This window comes from Heteronotia binoei, chromosome 19 (assembly GCF_032191835.1).
Source record: "Heteronotia binoei isolate CCM8104 ecotype False Entrance Well chromosome 19, APGP_CSIRO_Hbin_v1, whole genome shotgun sequence".
NCBI lineage: Eukaryota > Metazoa > Chordata > Lepidosauria > Squamata > Gekkonidae > Heteronotia > Heteronotia binoei.
In genome coordinates, this window is record NC_083241.1 from 20,010,380 (window position 1) to 20,028,164 (window position 17,785).

At 41.5% G+C, this 17,785-nt stretch overlaps 1 protein-coding gene across 1 annotated transcript in view; it reads left to right on the forward strand.

Moving 5' to 3' along the window:
• Positions 1–17,785, forward strand: part of IL16 (interleukin 16) — an 84,221-nt gene that overhangs the window by 27,418 nt on the left and 39,018 nt on the right. The window contains exons 7-12 of the mRNA XM_060260158.1: positions 135–245; positions 13,130–13,244; positions 14,068–14,141; positions 14,250–14,463; positions 14,949–15,066; positions 17,192–17,324. Of these exons, the coding sequence (XP_060116141.1) occupies positions 135–245; positions 13,130–13,244; positions 14,068–14,141; positions 14,250–14,463; positions 14,949–15,066; positions 17,192–17,324 (765 nt within the window). The remainder of the gene's footprint in view (positions 1–134; positions 246–13,129; positions 13,245–14,067; positions 14,142–14,249; positions 14,464–14,948; positions 15,067–17,191; positions 17,325–17,785) is intronic.

Sequence of the window (17,785 nt, forward strand, 5' to 3'; positions counted from 1 at the left end):
TGTCAAACCAAGCAGCTGATTGATAAGCTTCAGCAGTCACTGATGGCTAGATTGTGGATCCTGGAGACAATTCCCCCATTCCAGTGCCCTGTGTTAGCCAGCTTAATCTTCCTGTTTGTTTGTTTCTGATGCAGCCTTTTTCCAAGTCTTCGCGGTCGCTAAGCACAGCCCAGCTGTTACAGGCTTCATGTGGCCTGCAGGCCTCAGTCATCTCCAACGTTGTTCTAATGAAAGGCCAAGGCAAGGTAAGATGCCCAGCTGTCCTCCCTACAAAACTGTTTGGGGGAGGAGACATTTCTAATAGGATGCAAAAAAAGAAATGCTCGTTGATGTTCAGAAAGCATACCTTCAGGCCTCGGATTCAGCAGGAGCTCACAGGAGCCCAGCTCCTGAACTGAACTGTCTGAGAGTTCCCCCTCCTCCTTTCCACCTTGTCCACTGAATAGTAAGTGGAGCTGCATAACAATCCCTGGATGAGCGCCACCATTTTTCTCCACTATTTTTCTACAAAACGACCCCTGCACACCTTCAATTGAAAACTGTGCTCACAAGAATGATTACACTCCAATTCCAACAGTCTTGGTGGTTTTTCTTCATCTCACTGTTGAAATCCAACACAATCACTTTTCTGCAAAGCGCTACTGACTCATGCAACTGCCAGGTGCTAGAAACTGTAGAATTAGTTTACCAGAAGGAGGCACAGTGAACAATGTACTCTGTGGTTAGTGCTTGGATAAACAAGTTTGATGTAAACAAGCTCATAAACAGGGTTGCCAAGTCCAATTCAAGAAATATCTGGGGACTTTGGGGGTGGAGCCAGGAGACTTTGGGGGTGGGGCCAGGAGACATTGGGGTGGAGCCAGGAGCAAGGCTGTGACAAGCATAACTGAACTCCCAAGGGAGTTCTGGCCAGCACATTGAAAGGGACCGCACACCTTTTCAATGCCTTCCTTCCACAGAAAATAATGGATAGGGGCACCTTCTTTGGGGGATCAAAGAATTGGACCCCCTGGTCCAATCCTTTTGAAACTTGGGGGGTATTTTGGGGAGAGGCACTAGATGCTATACTGACAATTTGGTGCCTCTACCTCAAAACACAGCCCCCGCCCAAAGCCCCAGATACCTGCGGATCAATTCTCCATTATTTTCTATGGGAATAAATCTCCATAGGGAATAATAGAGTTCCCAGCAGACATTTCCCTCCCCTCCCCCCGCTTTCTGACGACCCTGAAGTGGGGGAAGGGCCTCCAAACCGGGGGATCCCCTGCCCCCACCTGGGGATTGGCAACCCTACTCATAAAAAGTGCATCAAAGCTTCCCCCCAGTTTTTACCAGCTAGTTAATTAGCAGCACGCATCACGTGACATGTGCGGCACATTGCCCTAGTGACATGCAGCGTCTCTGCTGGTTTATATGCTTGCCCAATTTACATTAGCTAGCTCAGGAACCCAAACTGGATGTCCCCTTATGGAGCAAAGTCCTTGGGCTTAGGAAGGGTGTAATTCTGTTTAGGATGCTGCCATCAGACACTGATCACACCGGGCACTTGGGAGAGAACTCCATCTGTCTGCACAGCATTGCTTTCATTCAATTCAAAGTTAAGAAACTACATTGAAGATGACCTTTCATTTAAAAACGGCTTGAATTATTCAAACAAAACCAAGGCTTATTTTACCTGTGGTTAGTTTGCGGACTCAAGATTCACAGGCAATCACTCAGATTCTAATTTGCCTTGACAAATTGTCAGTTTTATTGCTTTTGCTCTATAGCCTGGGAAGGTGTCACCACAGAAGAAACTGGGAGTAAACCAGGCTGCCTGCATTCAGACATCAATTAATAGGTGAACATAAGAGAAGCCATGTTGGATCAGGCCAATGGCCCATCCAGTCCAACACTCTGTGTCACACAGTGGCCAAAAAAGAAAGGAGGTTCACAAGTGGGCTAGAAGCCCTTCCACTTTGCCCCCCTCAAGCACCAAGAATACAGAGCATCACTCCCTCAGACAGTCCCAGTAATATGCTGTGGCTAATAGCCACTGATGGACCTCTGCTCCATATTTTTATCCAAACCCCTCTTGAAGTCGGCTATGCTTGTAGCTGCAGTGAATTCCACATGTTAATCACCCTTTGGGTGAAGAAGTACTTCTATTTATCCGTTCTATCCCTACTGCTCAGCAATTTCATTGAACGCCCATGAGTTCTTGTATTGTGAGAAAGGGAGAAAAGTACTTCTTTCCCTGTTTTCTCCATCCCATGCATAATCTTGTAAACGTCTATCGTGTCACCCCGCAGTCAATGTTTCTCCAAGCTAAAGAGCCCCAAGCGTTTTAACCTTTCTTCATAGGGAAAGTGTTCCAAACCTTTAATCATTCTAGTTGCCCTTTTCTGGACTTTTTCCAATGGTATAATATCCTTTTTGAGGTGCGGTGACCAGAATTGTACACAGTATCCTAAATGAGACTGCACCATCAATTTATACAGGGGCATTATGATACTGGCTGATTTGTTTTCAATTCCCTTCCTAATAATTCCCAGCATGGCGTTGGCCTTTTTTATTGCAATCGCACACTGTCTTGACATTTTCAGTGAGCTATCTACCACGACCCCAAGATCTCTTGGTCAGTCTCTGCCAGTTCACACCCCATCAACTTGTATTTGTATCTGGGATTTTTGGCCCCAATGTGCATTACTTCGCACTGGGGCACATTCAACCTCATCTGCTACGATGACGCCCACTCACTCAGCCTCAAAAGATCCCTTTGGAGTGCCTCACAATCCTCTCTGGTTCTTACCACCCTGAACAATTTAGTGTCATCTGCAAACTTAGCCACTTCACTGCTTACTCTCAACTCCAAATCATTTATGAACAAGTTAAAGAGCATGGGACCCAGTACTGAGCTCTGCGGCACCCCACTGCTTACCGTCTTCCACTGCAAAGATTGCCCATTTATACTCACTCTCTGTTTCCTATTAATTAGCCAGTTTTTGATCCACAAAAGGACTTGTTCTTTTACTCCATGACTTACTAAGGAGCCTTTGATGAGGAACTTTATCAAAAGCTTTCTGGAAGTCAAGGTAAACAACATCTATTGGGTCTCCTTTGTCCACATGTTTGTTCACCCCTTCAAAGAAATGCAACAGGTTAGTGAGGCAAGATCTTCCCTTACAGAACCCATGCTGAGTCTTCCTCAATAACCCGTGTTCATCAATGTGCCTACTCATTCTGTCCTTGATAATGGTTTCTACCAACTTTCCCGGTATTGAAGTCAGACTAACTGGCCTGTAATTTTCCGGATCTCCTCTGGAACCCTTTTTAAAGATGGGGGTGACATTTGCTACCTTCCAGTCCTCAAGAACGAAGGCAGATTTCAATGAAAGATTACATATTTTTGTCAGAAGACCCACGTTCAATGTTGAGTTCTTTTTTTTTTCACACTTAAATTTTTATTAATTTTTCTAAACAAAATATTCATAGACGTTAAACATAATAAACAATAACACAGATAAATACTAAAACAACATAAAGAGTACTCTTACAGTCTTCTGTTAATACATATCTAAGCATTTACCATCCATGTTTCAAGTATATTATTTCACAATGTATCCTATCTTTTTTTCCAAATTAAGAAGAAATTTAGTAGTATGAGAAGGTTATGTATTTTTTTGGAATGCATTTTTCAAATTCATCATCCAAGCTAATATAATTTAAAAACGGGAACCATTTCTCAATAAAATTGTTGTCTTTCTGTGGTAAATCATTCACCCTTATCTGTATAGCTAGTTTATCTAATGCTGCTATTTCCCATACTTTGGACATCCATTGTTGTTTATTAGGAGACACATCACTCTTCCAATGTTGCGCTATCAAAAGCTTGGCCGCCATGAGTAATAAAGCTGCCAACTCCTTCTTTACTGAAGAAAGTTTTAAATTTGGCCAGTAGTTCAGAAGGATTGACTCTGGGGTAAAAGGAATATTACCCTCAACAATATTGTCTACTGTTTTTTTAATCTCCTTCCAAAAATTATTAATTTCCGGGCACAGCCACCAGCAATGTAAAAAGGACCCTTCCTGCCTACAGTGTTTCCAGCATTCAGGGTTGGGTTTTATATGTGACAGAAATAGCTTCTTAGGCGTCAGATACCACCTTGAGAAGAGTTTATAATTCTGAAGTTTTAATTTTAAAGAGTAAGTATTATAGAGAGGGGGTTCCCATATAGTCTGCCATTGTTCTAAAGTAAATGGTATACCACAATCCTTTTCCCAAGCCTTTTGTTGACTAGTAATTTCGGACCAACTTTTAAAATTAAGAAGATTATAAATAGTTGAAGTTAAAGTTCTAGCCTGTTTGGGACTTCTTTTTAACAGGTTTTCATATGGTGTTAACGGTCTATCTATTATATCTATGATCCTAGGATTGTGTAGGACATAATGAAGTTGCTGGTATTGAAACCATGGTATATTTATGTTATATTGGGTTTCTAGTTGCGTTTTAGTCAACATTCGTTTGTTTTTAATAATGTCTTGAAACTGATGTATACCAGCCTCCCTCCAGATTTTAAAATCATATGTACCCCGACCTGGTTTAAACCAGGATTGTCCTAGGAAGCTTGCCATCGGTGAAATAGATGGTATTAGAGTTTTTTTGTATTTTTCCCATATCTTTAATGTTAGGGTTAAATAAGGATTGTCCTTGGAAATGAAGTGCCTATCATTTGGAGTATTCCAGATGGCTTCCCACAGTTGGTCCCCTAATAAATAGGATGCTTCAATATTCACCCAAGCTTTATCACAGTCCTTCATTGCATACCATAATATATTTTTTAAGTTAGCGGCCAAATAGTAAGCCTCTAAATTAGGCAAGCCTAACCCACCCTGTTTTGTTGGTCTAGTCATTAACTTAAATTGAAATCTAGGTTTTTTATGTGACCATAAAAATTTAGAAATAAGGTTTTGTTTATCCTTGAATTCTTTAGAAGGGATATAACATGGTAAGTTATAGAATAGGAATAAATATCTAGGAAGTACAAAGGTTTTAATCATATCTATTTTTTCCAGCAAGGTTAGATTAATTTTACCCCATTGTTCCATGTTTGATTTTATAGAGCTATCAAGAGGCTTATAATTTACAGAATAAAGGTCTTGTAAATTCAATGGTATCTGAATTCCCAAGTGTCTAAAAGACTTTTGCACCCATTTAAAAGGAAAAGCGTTTGTTAATTTCTGTCTGGAGGTTGGCAACAGAACTATAGGGTACAATTCAGATTTTGTATAATTTATAGTAAATCCGGATACCACACTGAACTTTTTGATTTGATGGAGTAATGAGCTAATTGACTGAAAGGGTTTAGTTAAATAGAAAATTGCATCGTCCGCAAAAAGACTTAATTTATGTTCCTCTTCTCCTACTTGAATACCACTGATTAATTTATCGTTTCTTATAGCAAACGCTAATGGTTCTATTGAGAGGGCAAATAAGATGGGGGATAAGGGGCAACCCTGTCTTGTGCCTCTATGTAGATTAAAATCCTCCGATCTATAGTTATTAATATAGATTTGTGCTTTTGGTTTAGCATACAGGGATTCAATAGAGGTCATGAATTTTGGTCCAAAGCCCATATGTTGTAATAGAGTAAGTAGATATGGGACCTCCACTTTGTCAAAGGCCTTTTCCGCATCGATGGCCAACAGAACTGATTCCACCTTTTTTTGCTTTCCTACAAAGATTAAATCTAAAGTTTTACGGAAATTGTCTGTAAGAGTTCTAGTGGGAATAAAACCCGATTGGTCACTATGAATGTAGTATGCAATTATTTTATTTAATCTGTTAGCCATTACAGCTGAGAATATTTTAAAGTCATTATTTAAGACAGAAATGGGTCTATAGGAAGCAGGGTATTGTTTATCCTTCCCTGGTTTGGGTATCACTGTGATTCTAGCTTCTGTCCATGTAGTAGGTATAGTTCCATTAACCATTACTGAATTACAAGTTTGTACTAAGGGAGCTAATAACACAGATTTGAATTTCTTATAGAATTCAATGGGTATACCATCTCTACCTGGTGCCTTATTGTTTTTGATGTGCTTTAAAGTTTCATCCAGCTCAAATTGTGTTATTTCTTGCTCTAGAAATGAAAGATGTTCAGGTGTTATTTTGACATTGTAGTTTATAGCATTAAGGTATTCTTTAATGTTGGCTCGATCTGGTTCCTCTGATTTATACAGCTGTTGGTAATAATTATAAAAAATCTGAATTATCTCTTTAGATTTATTAACAAGTTGTCCTTGAGGATTACGCATATTATAAATAAGATGAGATACCTTTTTTTGGATGGTCCTCTGCCTAAGTAACCTAATGAACCTTGGTGTTTTAGTAAAATATTTCTGATTGAGTATCATTAAATTTTTTTGTATTTGAGAAGTCTCTAATAGTTCTAGTTTTCTACGCTCCTGCTCTAGCTTTCTTAACAATTTTTTACCTCCTTTTTTAGCATATTGTAGTTCCAACTGCCTGATATTACTGGTTATTTCAGATAGTAGTGCTTGTCTCTCTTTTTTATAGGTGGATGCGATTGCTATTAACTGCCCTCTTATAACAGCTTTGAATGCGTCCCATAATGTCTCCTGCGATACATCGTTGGTTGAATTAAATTTAAAGTATTCCTGTATTGAAGCTGTTATTTTTTCACATATCCCTTCATCTTGCAATAACAATTTATTCAATTTCCAATGATATCCTTGCGTGTCATCATTTTGTGGGGAAATTGTACATGTTACCCACGAATGGTCTGAGATTATGCGGGGGCCAATGTCTGCCTCTTGTATCTGATTGGCTAGCCTTTTAGTTATAAGAAGATAGTCAATTCTGGTATGAATTTTATGTAAACTAGAATAGTAAGTGTATTGTTTAACTTCCGGGTTCAATAAACGCCATATGTCTACCAAATTAAATGACTCAATCATATTTGATAATTCAGTGCTTTTTGTTGCTTTTTTTCCTGTTTTGTGTGTTTTGTCCATTGTAGGGTCCATTATATAATTTAGATCTGCCCCAATAATGGTTTCACCAATTTGAAATTCTGCTAGGAGATTAAGAGTGGCCTTTATGAATTTTTTCTGGTTTACGTTTGGGGCATATAGGGATGCTACTGTAAGTGGCTGACCCTCTATTTCCCCTCTGACAAAAATATAATGACCCTTAGGATCCGACTTTATTTTTTGGCAATGAAAAGGTACTGATTTTGAGAACAGAATTGCTACACCTCTGGATTTTGAAGTCCCTGCAGCCAAATAACTTTGAGTAAACCAATTGGAGGATAACAGTTTTTCATTAGCATTTTTTAGATGTGTCTCCTGAAGACATACAATGTTTGCCTTTTGCATAGAGTTAAGAAGCCTTTTGCGTTTTACAATGTTATTAAGACCTCTACAGTTCCAACTAAGAAGTTTGTACATGTGTGCCATCTTTAACGTGGCTTAAGAGTACTCAGCTGTATTATAACCTAACACAACTTAACACGAAAACTTCAAACGTGGTTCCCCTAAATAGGGATACTTCTCAGAATTCCTTCCCTATATAAAGGGGAGAGAAAGGAAGCTAGTAAAAAACTTCCTTGTCTGAAAAGAATATCTCACCTAACCTAACCTACCCTACCCTACAGGGGGGCTTATTTCAAGCAATTTAATTTTGTTATGTATATAAAAAACAAATAAACCAGTTGCTTTGTTAAGTCCTCTACCTTCCCTTGCTCTTACAGAAGTATTATTACTGCCTATGTCAACCTTCTAAGAATTTTAAGAATTCTGTAAAACTTTCATAAATTTTCCAATAACCTCTTAAATATACCAATACTATATAAGACCCTATAAAACATTTTAATAAAACCTACACATTTACATTACATTTAATGTCCTTTAAACCTTATATGCATATTTAAACTTTCGTTCCCACCTACATCTATAATTATATTTAGCAACTGTAATACTTGAATAACAATAATCTATCATACCTATATTTTCCTTTCTATACATTCTGCCTTTACTTATATTTCCATGCATGTTTTTATTCTTAATGATATAAACACCAACCTTCCCATCGAAATTCAATTAACTAATCAATTACGTATCTTTCCATAGAAAGGGACTGATGGAAAGGAATAAGAGATAAAATAAATAAATAAATAAATAAATGGGTATCAAAAATATCAAAGATCAAGTCCATAGGCCAAATAAAGTAAAAATGAAAATATGAAACAGAAAGAGTTAGGGGAGAGAATAAACATAATTCATCATTAATTTGTGATAATTCATTCCAATTTAGCACAAAGTATTTAATTACCTACTTAATTCATTTCTAATTTGAATATATCTAAAACACTTTAGTCAGATAATTATAATGTCCAATAACTCCATATAATATCTGTACCAGTTATCCTTATGAGTTTTATGCGTCTTTATATGGATCTATTTCTATAAATATTCACACCACCCAGCCCTCTCATTGCACTAGGCAGCTTCATATGTTCATATGTTCACTCTTATTTATTATTATCCATTCACATATGCCTTTAGAGAGGGTTGGCTGAGAGAGAAGGAAGAATAAAGAAAGGGGAGGGGGAAGGGGTTAAAAAAGGAGGGAGGGAAAGGGAGAAACCTATGTAAAAGAAATGAGGCGTGAAAAGGAAATAAAAAAGGGGGGGGAGAAATGGGGAGGGGGATAAAACCTTTTATCGTTAATTTATATCAATACATTTCTTTTTTAGTTTAATTTTGTAGTTATCCAATTAATTCATTACTGGTTTATACACCCACACACCATATATGTATATACACCCACACACGATATATGTATATACACACACACACACCCATATATATATACACACACACATTCATACTCCTACACATACATATATACATCCACACACCTCAGGCACTTAAACTAGTCAGATATTTATACTATAAGATATCTTCATTTTTAACATCATCATATCTTTAACAGTTGCTTCTATGAGTTGTAGTATGTCACCCTATAAGTAAAATAATAATAATAATAAAATAAAAATAAAAACATGAGAAGGAAAGCTTCTTCTTATGTATCTTCCCATCCTATACACTCTGTTCATTTCATTAGTGTTCCAGCTGCAGAAGTATCATCATCAGTAGAAGTTTTTTTTCCCAAAGTCTAATATTATTGAAAGTCATATCTAAAGTCTGTAGGTGGTAACATAAAATACTTTAAACAAAATATATAGCCATGTTGCAGACATCACATTAAGTACAGTCTCATTGTTATTAAAAGAAAGTTGTCAGTGTTTCACTTCTCACTTATCTTCTGGGACGTTTTTGGGTATCTTCCCTTCTTCTTCTGGCGTGAGTACAATCCCCAGGTCTTTCAATAGCTTTCTTCCTGAAGCGACATCCGAAGCCTCCATGAGAGAGTCATTGCGAAAGACGTATATATCTGAAGACGCACTCCATCTGAATCTCACATTGGATGTAAAAAGCTTATTAGCAAAGAAGTTAAGAGTTTTACGTTTCTGAATTGCTTCTGGGGGGAGATCCAGTAAGACCTGTATCTTCCTTCCCTCATGTAAAAGACCTCCGGTTCTCCTGGCCTCTTTTAAGATCTTATCTCTTGCTCTTGGGTATAAGAATTGCACCAAAATATCCCGAGGCCTATTCCTTTTCGCTCTAGCTAAGGCCCCCAGTCTATAGGCTCTGACAATGGCTGGAGCTACCCTGTCTTCCGCACCAATCGCCTTTCCAAGCCACACAGACACATAGCTTGCTAAATCTCCTTTATGATCCACGTCCTCCTCCACCCCTCTTAGTTTAAGGTTACACGATCTCCATCTGTTCTCCACAATTAAAAGTCTGTCTGCAAGATTTTTTTCTGACCTTTGAAGTGCTTGTACTTGGGATGCTGCTGCTTGGCTGATTTCCGTTGCATGCTCTGCCATTTGGTTTGTTTCATGCATTGCAGATTTCAACTGATCTATATCCAGTTTAACTGGTTGCAGGACGTCATCGACTGCTTCTTTTATGTACAAACGCAGGTCCTCCTTAAGCTCCTTAAGATCTTGTTTTGTAAGGGTATTGGAGTCTTGCATTGTTTGCTCTTTATCTCCGTCGTTTCCTTCGTTAATGGTTGGCGCCATTTTTAACTGCTCTTGTGTAGAGGGGGGTTGAGATTTTCCCTGCTCCTCAGGCCAAAAGAATTCTTCAACTGTTGTTGGTCGTAAGTTTCTGGCGTTCTTTTTAACTGCTGATTTCCTGTGTTTGTTTTTATTCATCTCTCTCGGTCCGATCTATGGCAGTTTGATTTAATGCTGGGAAAGTGGGAGCCCGCTCAAAAGTATGCGTCCGCCATTGTCAAGCGACGCCCCGCCCCCCTTGAGTTCTTTCAGAACTCTTGGATGTATGCTATCTGGACCTGGTGACTTATCAGTTTTTAATTCGTCTATCAGTTGTAGGACCTCCTCTCTTGTCACCTCAATCTGACTCAGGTCTTTCAACACCCCTTCCAAAATTAGTGGTTCTTGAGTGGGCAAACACTTCTCATCTTCCACAGTGAAGACGGAGGCAAAAAATACATTTAGCTTCTCAGCCATTTCCCTATCTTCCTTCAGTAATCCTTTTACCCCATGGTCATCCAAGAGCCCCACTGCCTCCCTGGCTGGTTTCCTGCTTCTAATATATTTGAAGAAATTTTTATTGTTGGTCTTTATGTTTTTTGCAATATGCTCCTTATGGTCCCTTTTTGCCTGCCTGATCACAGTCTTGCATTTGTTTTGCCACAGCCTGTGTTCCCTTTTATTAATCTCACTTGGACTAGGTTTCCACCACTTAAAGGAGTCCTTTTCTTATATCTGTTTGTGCCTTTCATAACTTGTGGTATATATTTTATCTGAGCTTCTAGGATTGTAGTTTTAAATAGCCTCCAAGCTTCCTCAAAGGTTTTGACTGCATTTACCTTTCCTTTCAGTTTCCTCTTCACATGCCTCCTCATCTCAGAGTATTTACCCCTTTTAAAGTTAAAAGTAGTTGTGCTGGTCTTTTGGGGGAACTCCCTACTTATACAAATGGTGAAATCAATAACATTATGGTTACTGCTCCCAAGTGGTGCAATCACTTTTACATCTCTCACCAGGTCTTGAGCATTACTTAGTACCAAATCCAGGATCGCCCCGTACCTGGTAGGTTCTGTGGCTATCTGCTTCATAGCACAGTCATTGAGAGTGTCTAGAAACTCAATCTCTCTCAACCAGAACACATATTGATCAAATCAATCAAATCACCTATTATGACACAATTTTTATGACTTGTCTTTAATCCTTCCATCATATTATAATCGTCCTCTATTTTTTGATTTGGTGGGCAATAACAAACTCCCATAGTTAAATTTCCTTTTGGGCCATTTCGATCCAAAGCATTTCTAGAAGGGAATCTAATTTTCTGACCTCAGTCTTACTGAACTGTATACCCTCTCTTTAATACAGAGCCACCTCCAACCCTTCCCTCCCTATCCTTCCGATATGACTTATATCCAGGAATCACCGTGTCCCACTGATTCTCCTCATTCCACCAAGTTTCTGAAATTCCCACAATGTCTATTTCCCCCCCCCCCCCAACACTAAACATTCCAACTCACCAATTTTACTTTGAACATTTCTAGCATTTGTATACAAACATCTATAATTTCCCAGGCAAGTTAGGACAGCAACCTTCCTCCTGCTGCCTTTGGCAGACAGTCCAGCCTGGTTCCTTCTGGGAACAAGTGGAGACCATCTCTTTTGTACAGTTCCCGCTTGTTCCAGAAAGCATCCCAGTGCCTAACAAACTTAAACTCTTCCTCCCTACACCATCGTCTCATCCACACATTGAGACTTCTAATTTGTGCCTGTCTTTCCTGCCCTGCACGTGGAACAGGTAGCACTTCTGAGAAGGCTACCTTGGAGGTCCTGGCCTTAAGTTTCCTGCCTAGCAGCCTAAATTTTTCCTCCAGGACCTCATGGCTGCATTTCCGCACATCGTTGGTGCTAACATGCACCACAACCACTGGCTCCTCCCCAGCACTGTCTATCAGCCTATCTACAATACACGTAATGTCCGCTACTTTCGCATCAGGCAAGCAAGTCACCATACGGTCAGTACACAGTTTTGCCACTCAGCTGACTACTTGCCTAAGGATCGAATCACCAACTACCAAGACCCCCCCCCCCCCCCTGCCCAGGGATGGTTCCTTGGTGTGAAAGGATACCCGCTCACCAACTGAAGAAGAGGTCCCTTCTGAGGTCACATTCCACTGGTCCTCAGCACGGTGCCCTGTTTCCTCTCGACCCTCATGCTCCCTGGCAGCAACGGGGCTGCCATGTTCAGAGTGGGGCTCATCTAACACGTCCCCGAGAGTCTTCTCCGAGTGCCTGACTTTCTCTGCATCTCCAGGTCAGCCACCTCGGCCTCAAAGGTGCGAACTCGTTCCCTGAGGACCAGGAGCTCTTTGTATCGAACACACACCCAAGACTTCTATCCTGTGGGCAGACAGTCATACATGTGACACTCAGTGCAAAACACTGGAAAGCCCCCACCCCCCTGCTTTTTAAAATATACAGTCCCCCTTTAAATCATGTTGTGTTTATGTGGCTCTCCTTCTGGAGGGTCTACTAACCTTATTGGGACAGAAGGAAAATAGGGATCCGGGTTCCTGGTCCTTACAGAGCCCCCAGGCTAAGAGTCACAGGCCAAGAGCCCTTTAGCTCTCGCCCTTCAGCTCACGCCTCTGGCAAGGTGGAGCTTAATAATGCAAAGAGGGTGGGGCCTCAGTCTGTCCCAGGAACACAGCCACTCCCGGTCAATCAGCAACGATCACCTACAGCCCCCTCAAAACAAACAGCAGTTTCCTAGCAACCACACAAATTCAGAAATTCTTAGCAATCACACAACTCACACTTCTCAGCAATTCCTCCAGCTGTTTAGAAAGCCAATTCTCACCCTTATAGCCTTCTTATCCACCCTCTCTCAGAGCTCTCTGAAAGGTTATGCTTTAATCAGTTGGCAGCACCAAATTCTTTAATCAGTTGGCAGCTCCAAATAATGTCCTTTCTCTGTCTTGGTTTCCATGTCCATTTAGGGGCTAGGATTCAGCATTGTTGGAGGAAAAGACAGCATTTATGGCCCCATCGGTATCTATGTTAAGACCATCTTTCCTGGAGGGGCTGCTGCTGCCGATGGAAGGCTACGAGAAGGTGAGAGATGGCTGTTCTTGGGGGGGAGGCAGATAGAGTGATTCAGGTTCAATGCTGCCATCAAGGCAATGGGCACAACCCACCACAAACTGTTCATTAGAAGCCTCATTGAAATAAGTTCAGCTTGGCCCTGACATGAATAGCCCAGGCAAGCCCGATCTCGACAGCTCTTGGAAGCTACGCAGGGTCAACTCTGGCAAGTACTTGGATGTGGGACCTCCTTGGAATACCAGAGGTGGGAAAGAAGGGCAGGCTTTATTCAGCCACCTCTCTGAATATCCTCAGGGCCCCCAGTAGGGGTCAGTTACCAGAGGTCATCATAACTTCCAAGTGCATACACACTCTCATGCCACACACAGACAAACACATGCACATATAAAAATACAAAAAAAAATGAGAGAGAGTGTGAGAGAGAGAAGTACAGCTTGCAGAAGACCAACGTTGTTACCAAGTTCTGGGTTTAAATTTTGTTGTAATCTGCCCTGAGCCCACTTGCGCAGAGGGTAGAATGTAAATTGAAATAATAAATAAATTGCAGCCTTTAGAATAATTAACATGGGTTATCGAAGGGCAGAACTCAAGTCTCTACGCTGCATTATGCTAAAAAAAATGCAAGGATGTGGATGAATATTCCCCTAGTTCAAACCTCCACCTACCCTGACCTCTCAACAAGAGCAGAACGCAACACATAATTTCTTTCACAGATTGAAACAGAGGGGCTGAAACTGTTCAAAGTGAAAGACTTTGGGATGTGTGTGCAAGCTCCATCCTTTGGGAACTGTACCCTTTTTTCTAACAAGACCCAGGGTTTTTTTGTTCACAGGGGATGAAATCTTGGAACTGAATGGTGAATCCATGCATGGCCTAACACATTACGAAGCCCTGCAGAAATTCAAGGTGATGTTCCTGCACAGTATTTGCTCTGTCTTTTTTTACACACACAATCACACAGCAGCAGCAGCTGGTATAAATCAATGGTTTCTGGTGCACCCTTCTTTCTAGCAGGCCAAGAAAGGTCTTCTCACGCTCACTGTGCGGACAAGTCTCAGCACACCACACTCAGCAGCCACCTATTTATCATCCCATCTCTGCCACTCATTGAGTGCCGCTATGTGCATCACCAAAGAAAACAGCTCCTTCAACTCAGAAAGCACCACGTTCTCTCTAAACACCACCAATCCCAATGACAGGATCATCATGGAAGTTTCCTTGAACAAAGGTGAGTGTATTAAAAAAAAAAACTGCACCACCAAAGATTGGAACCAGCGACACCATTTTTGAATCTGTTCCCACAAGCCCACATTACTGAGAGAGGAAAGAGAATTCAATAGGGGGATACTGTATTCTGCAGCACCCCTACTCACTAGCTGCAGACTTAGATGTAACATTTATTTGACAGAGAGCAAGTATATCTATCAGTGTTTACAAGATTTTGCATTTAATGGCTTTTATGGACCATTTGGATGGTACAGGCTAGCCTGATTTCATTGGAAGCTAAGGCCTGGTTAGTACTTGGATGGGAGACCTCCAAGGAAGCCCAGGGTTGCTGTGCAGATGCAAGCCCTCTTTATTCATCTCTTGCCTTGAAAACCCTATGGGGTCACCATAATCTAGCAGCAACTTTCCTCCATCACAATGGGGTATTTTATACACGTTCTTTTACAGCTCATATTTGTTTTCTGTCTTTCTAATATTGTTTCCCAGAGGCTGGTGTTGGCTTAGGGATTGGATTATGCCACATCCCTTACTTCCAATGCATTTCAGGAATCTTCATCTACACCCTTTCTCCAGGCTCTGTGGCTCACATGGATGGAAGGCTCAGGTATGCAAGTGAATGGCTGCCTCAATATACAGGTGCATTAATGGGCCAAACTACACATTACATTTTGGACACATGGAAGCAGTTGGCACACTTTGCTGCTGAGGATCTATTTCCCAAGTGCTAGTCAGGGGCACATGTTGGGCCAGGAAAAAGGCACAGAGTGGGGAGGCTGAAGCCCTTCCCTTGGGAAATGAAACCCCAGCAGTGTGCTGTCTGACTGATTGATTCAAAGTCAGGTTGAGGAATCCTGACATGATAAATTAAAAAAGCCCCATAATGTGCAGTTTGACCGTTATATTCACATGCTGAAAGTCAGTCTAATCCTTCTGAAGGTTGTAGCTTTTTAAAAAATACAATTGTCATACAGGATAGAGCAACAGGGTAAGGTAATTTCAAAGAAATCCACCAACTCGTATCCATAAGTGGTGCACTTGGATCGAACACTTCCCAAAGAAACCTAAGGTGCTGATTTAAAGTATTTGAGCCCATGACTGATTCCATGCATAAGTTGTCTAGCAACAACAACCCTGACCCTCTTGCCATGCCAAATATGATTTTTCATACTCTGTACACTTTCCACAGCTCGCATGGGGGAGGGGGGGGAACCAAACCACCACACTAACCATGAAGTGCTCTTTCATGCCCTCTGTATTCATAGTGGAAAGGATTTCAGCAAACACAGACAAGTCAGCAGGCAGGTAGCTGTGGGCACACAGCAGATCTTAAAAGCATGTACTGCTGCACAGGTCAGTTTCCTGCTAAAGGCACAATAAGAGAAACTTGCAGAGAGATCAAGCAAGTGTGAAACAGTAACAGGTGCATGAGAACTGCAAGTGCTGCATATACCACATGTTCTGTATTCTCCTGGTCAAATTTCCTGCTGCTGTCTACTAATCTGCAACCTGTATTCTCCTCATGCATTATGGAGTGCACAGGTTGGGTCTGGGCTCCCTCCCCGCTTCCATGTCAGATGCCACACCACCACGTATGACTGGTGGGTTCTTTTCCGTTCCTGTGCTTGTGGTGCCTGGTTAGGTCAGGGCCCTGGTGCAAATAGACAAGATGCCCCCTGCACCATTTTCCCTGCCTGAAACGGTCCCAAAGGAGTGCTTTTTGGAGAAACCTACATGTGTCCCAGGATATATGTGGATTCCCCCCCACCCCACAAAAAAAGTTTGCCTGATAGTGTACTGACAATTACATCGATTCAATGTTGTTAATTTTATGAAAAAATGAGTCTGCAAAATGGGAACACTTTCCATGGAAAAATACAGTACTGGAAAATATTCTGCCTCATGTCTCTGGCTAGCAGTGAATTCAGGAGCTATGGGATTACAGTGCTGGTGAGCATGTGAACGTGCCATGTTTCATCTACTTATCCTAAAATAAAACATCAGACTATCCAAATATAAACTTAATTTTCATTCAAAAATTTGAGGCCACAGTAGTTTGTCATGTTGCTGATGGCTATAGGTCAGTGGTGGCCAATGGTAGCTCTCCAGATGTTTTTTTGCCTACAACTCCCATCAGCCCCAGCCAGCATGGCCAATGGCTGGGGCTGATGGGAGTTGTAGGCAAAACACATCTGGAGAGCTACCGTTGGCTACCCCTGCTATAGGTGATGCATTCCCTGGCCTGTAGGGCCCTGGCCAGCCCAGCCTTGTCAGAGTTCAGCAGAGTCAGCACTGGCTAGCATTTGGATGGGACGCCTCCAAGGGCATCCAGGGTTTGCCATGCAGGGCCAGGCAAGGGCAAACCGGCTCTGCTCATCTCTTGCTATGAAGTCGGCTGCGACTTGATAGCACTTCTCACCACTGCACAGGTGATATCTAAAAAACAATATTTTCAGCTAGTCTGCAAAAGAAGCATCATTCCATGTTAGAAACCAACAAGATTTTCAGGGTGTCAGCTTCTGAGAGTCAAGGCACCTGTCGTCAGATACCCCTTATTTAATTTTACTGGGCATTGATGAAGGAAGCTCATCCCCCCCCCCCCCCCCCGCAATCTTGTTGGACTCCAAGGTGCTGGAGGACTTAATCGAGCTTGTCTAGAAACTGTTGGCATCATACAGATGAAACACTGATTATTCGGTTAGATATATGTTTCCTTATGTCCTTTTTGGAAGGTGTGGAGATGAAATTGTAGAAATCAATGAGGCATCGGTTCAAATTATGACGCTCAACGAGGTCCACGCAGTCCTGAGCCACTGCAGTCCTGGCAGCGTGCAAATGATCATCAGTAGGCACCCCGACCCACAGGTAAGATGAGATCTCCATGCAGCTCCCATGACTGCACTACAGACCCAGGGAGCAAATGCCACAGTTTAAATGCCACACATTTTAAGAATGATATAGACAAGCTGGAACGGGTCCAGAGGAGGGCAACGAAGATGGTGAGGGGTCTGGAGACCAAGTCCTATGAAGAAAGGTTGGAGGAGCTGGGCATGTTTAGCCTGGAGAGGAGGCAGCTGAGAGGTGATATGATCACCAACTTCAAGTACTTGAAGGGCTGTCATAGAGAGGATGGTGTGGAATTGTTTTCTGTGGCCCCGGAAGGTAGGACCAGAACCAATGGGTTGAAATTAAATCAAGAGAGTTTCCGGCTCAACATTAGGAAGAACTTCCTGACCATTAGAGCGGTTCCTCAGTGGAACAGGCTTCCTCGGGAGGTGGTGGGCTCTCCTTCCTTGGAGGTTTTTAAACAGAAGCTAGATGGCTAT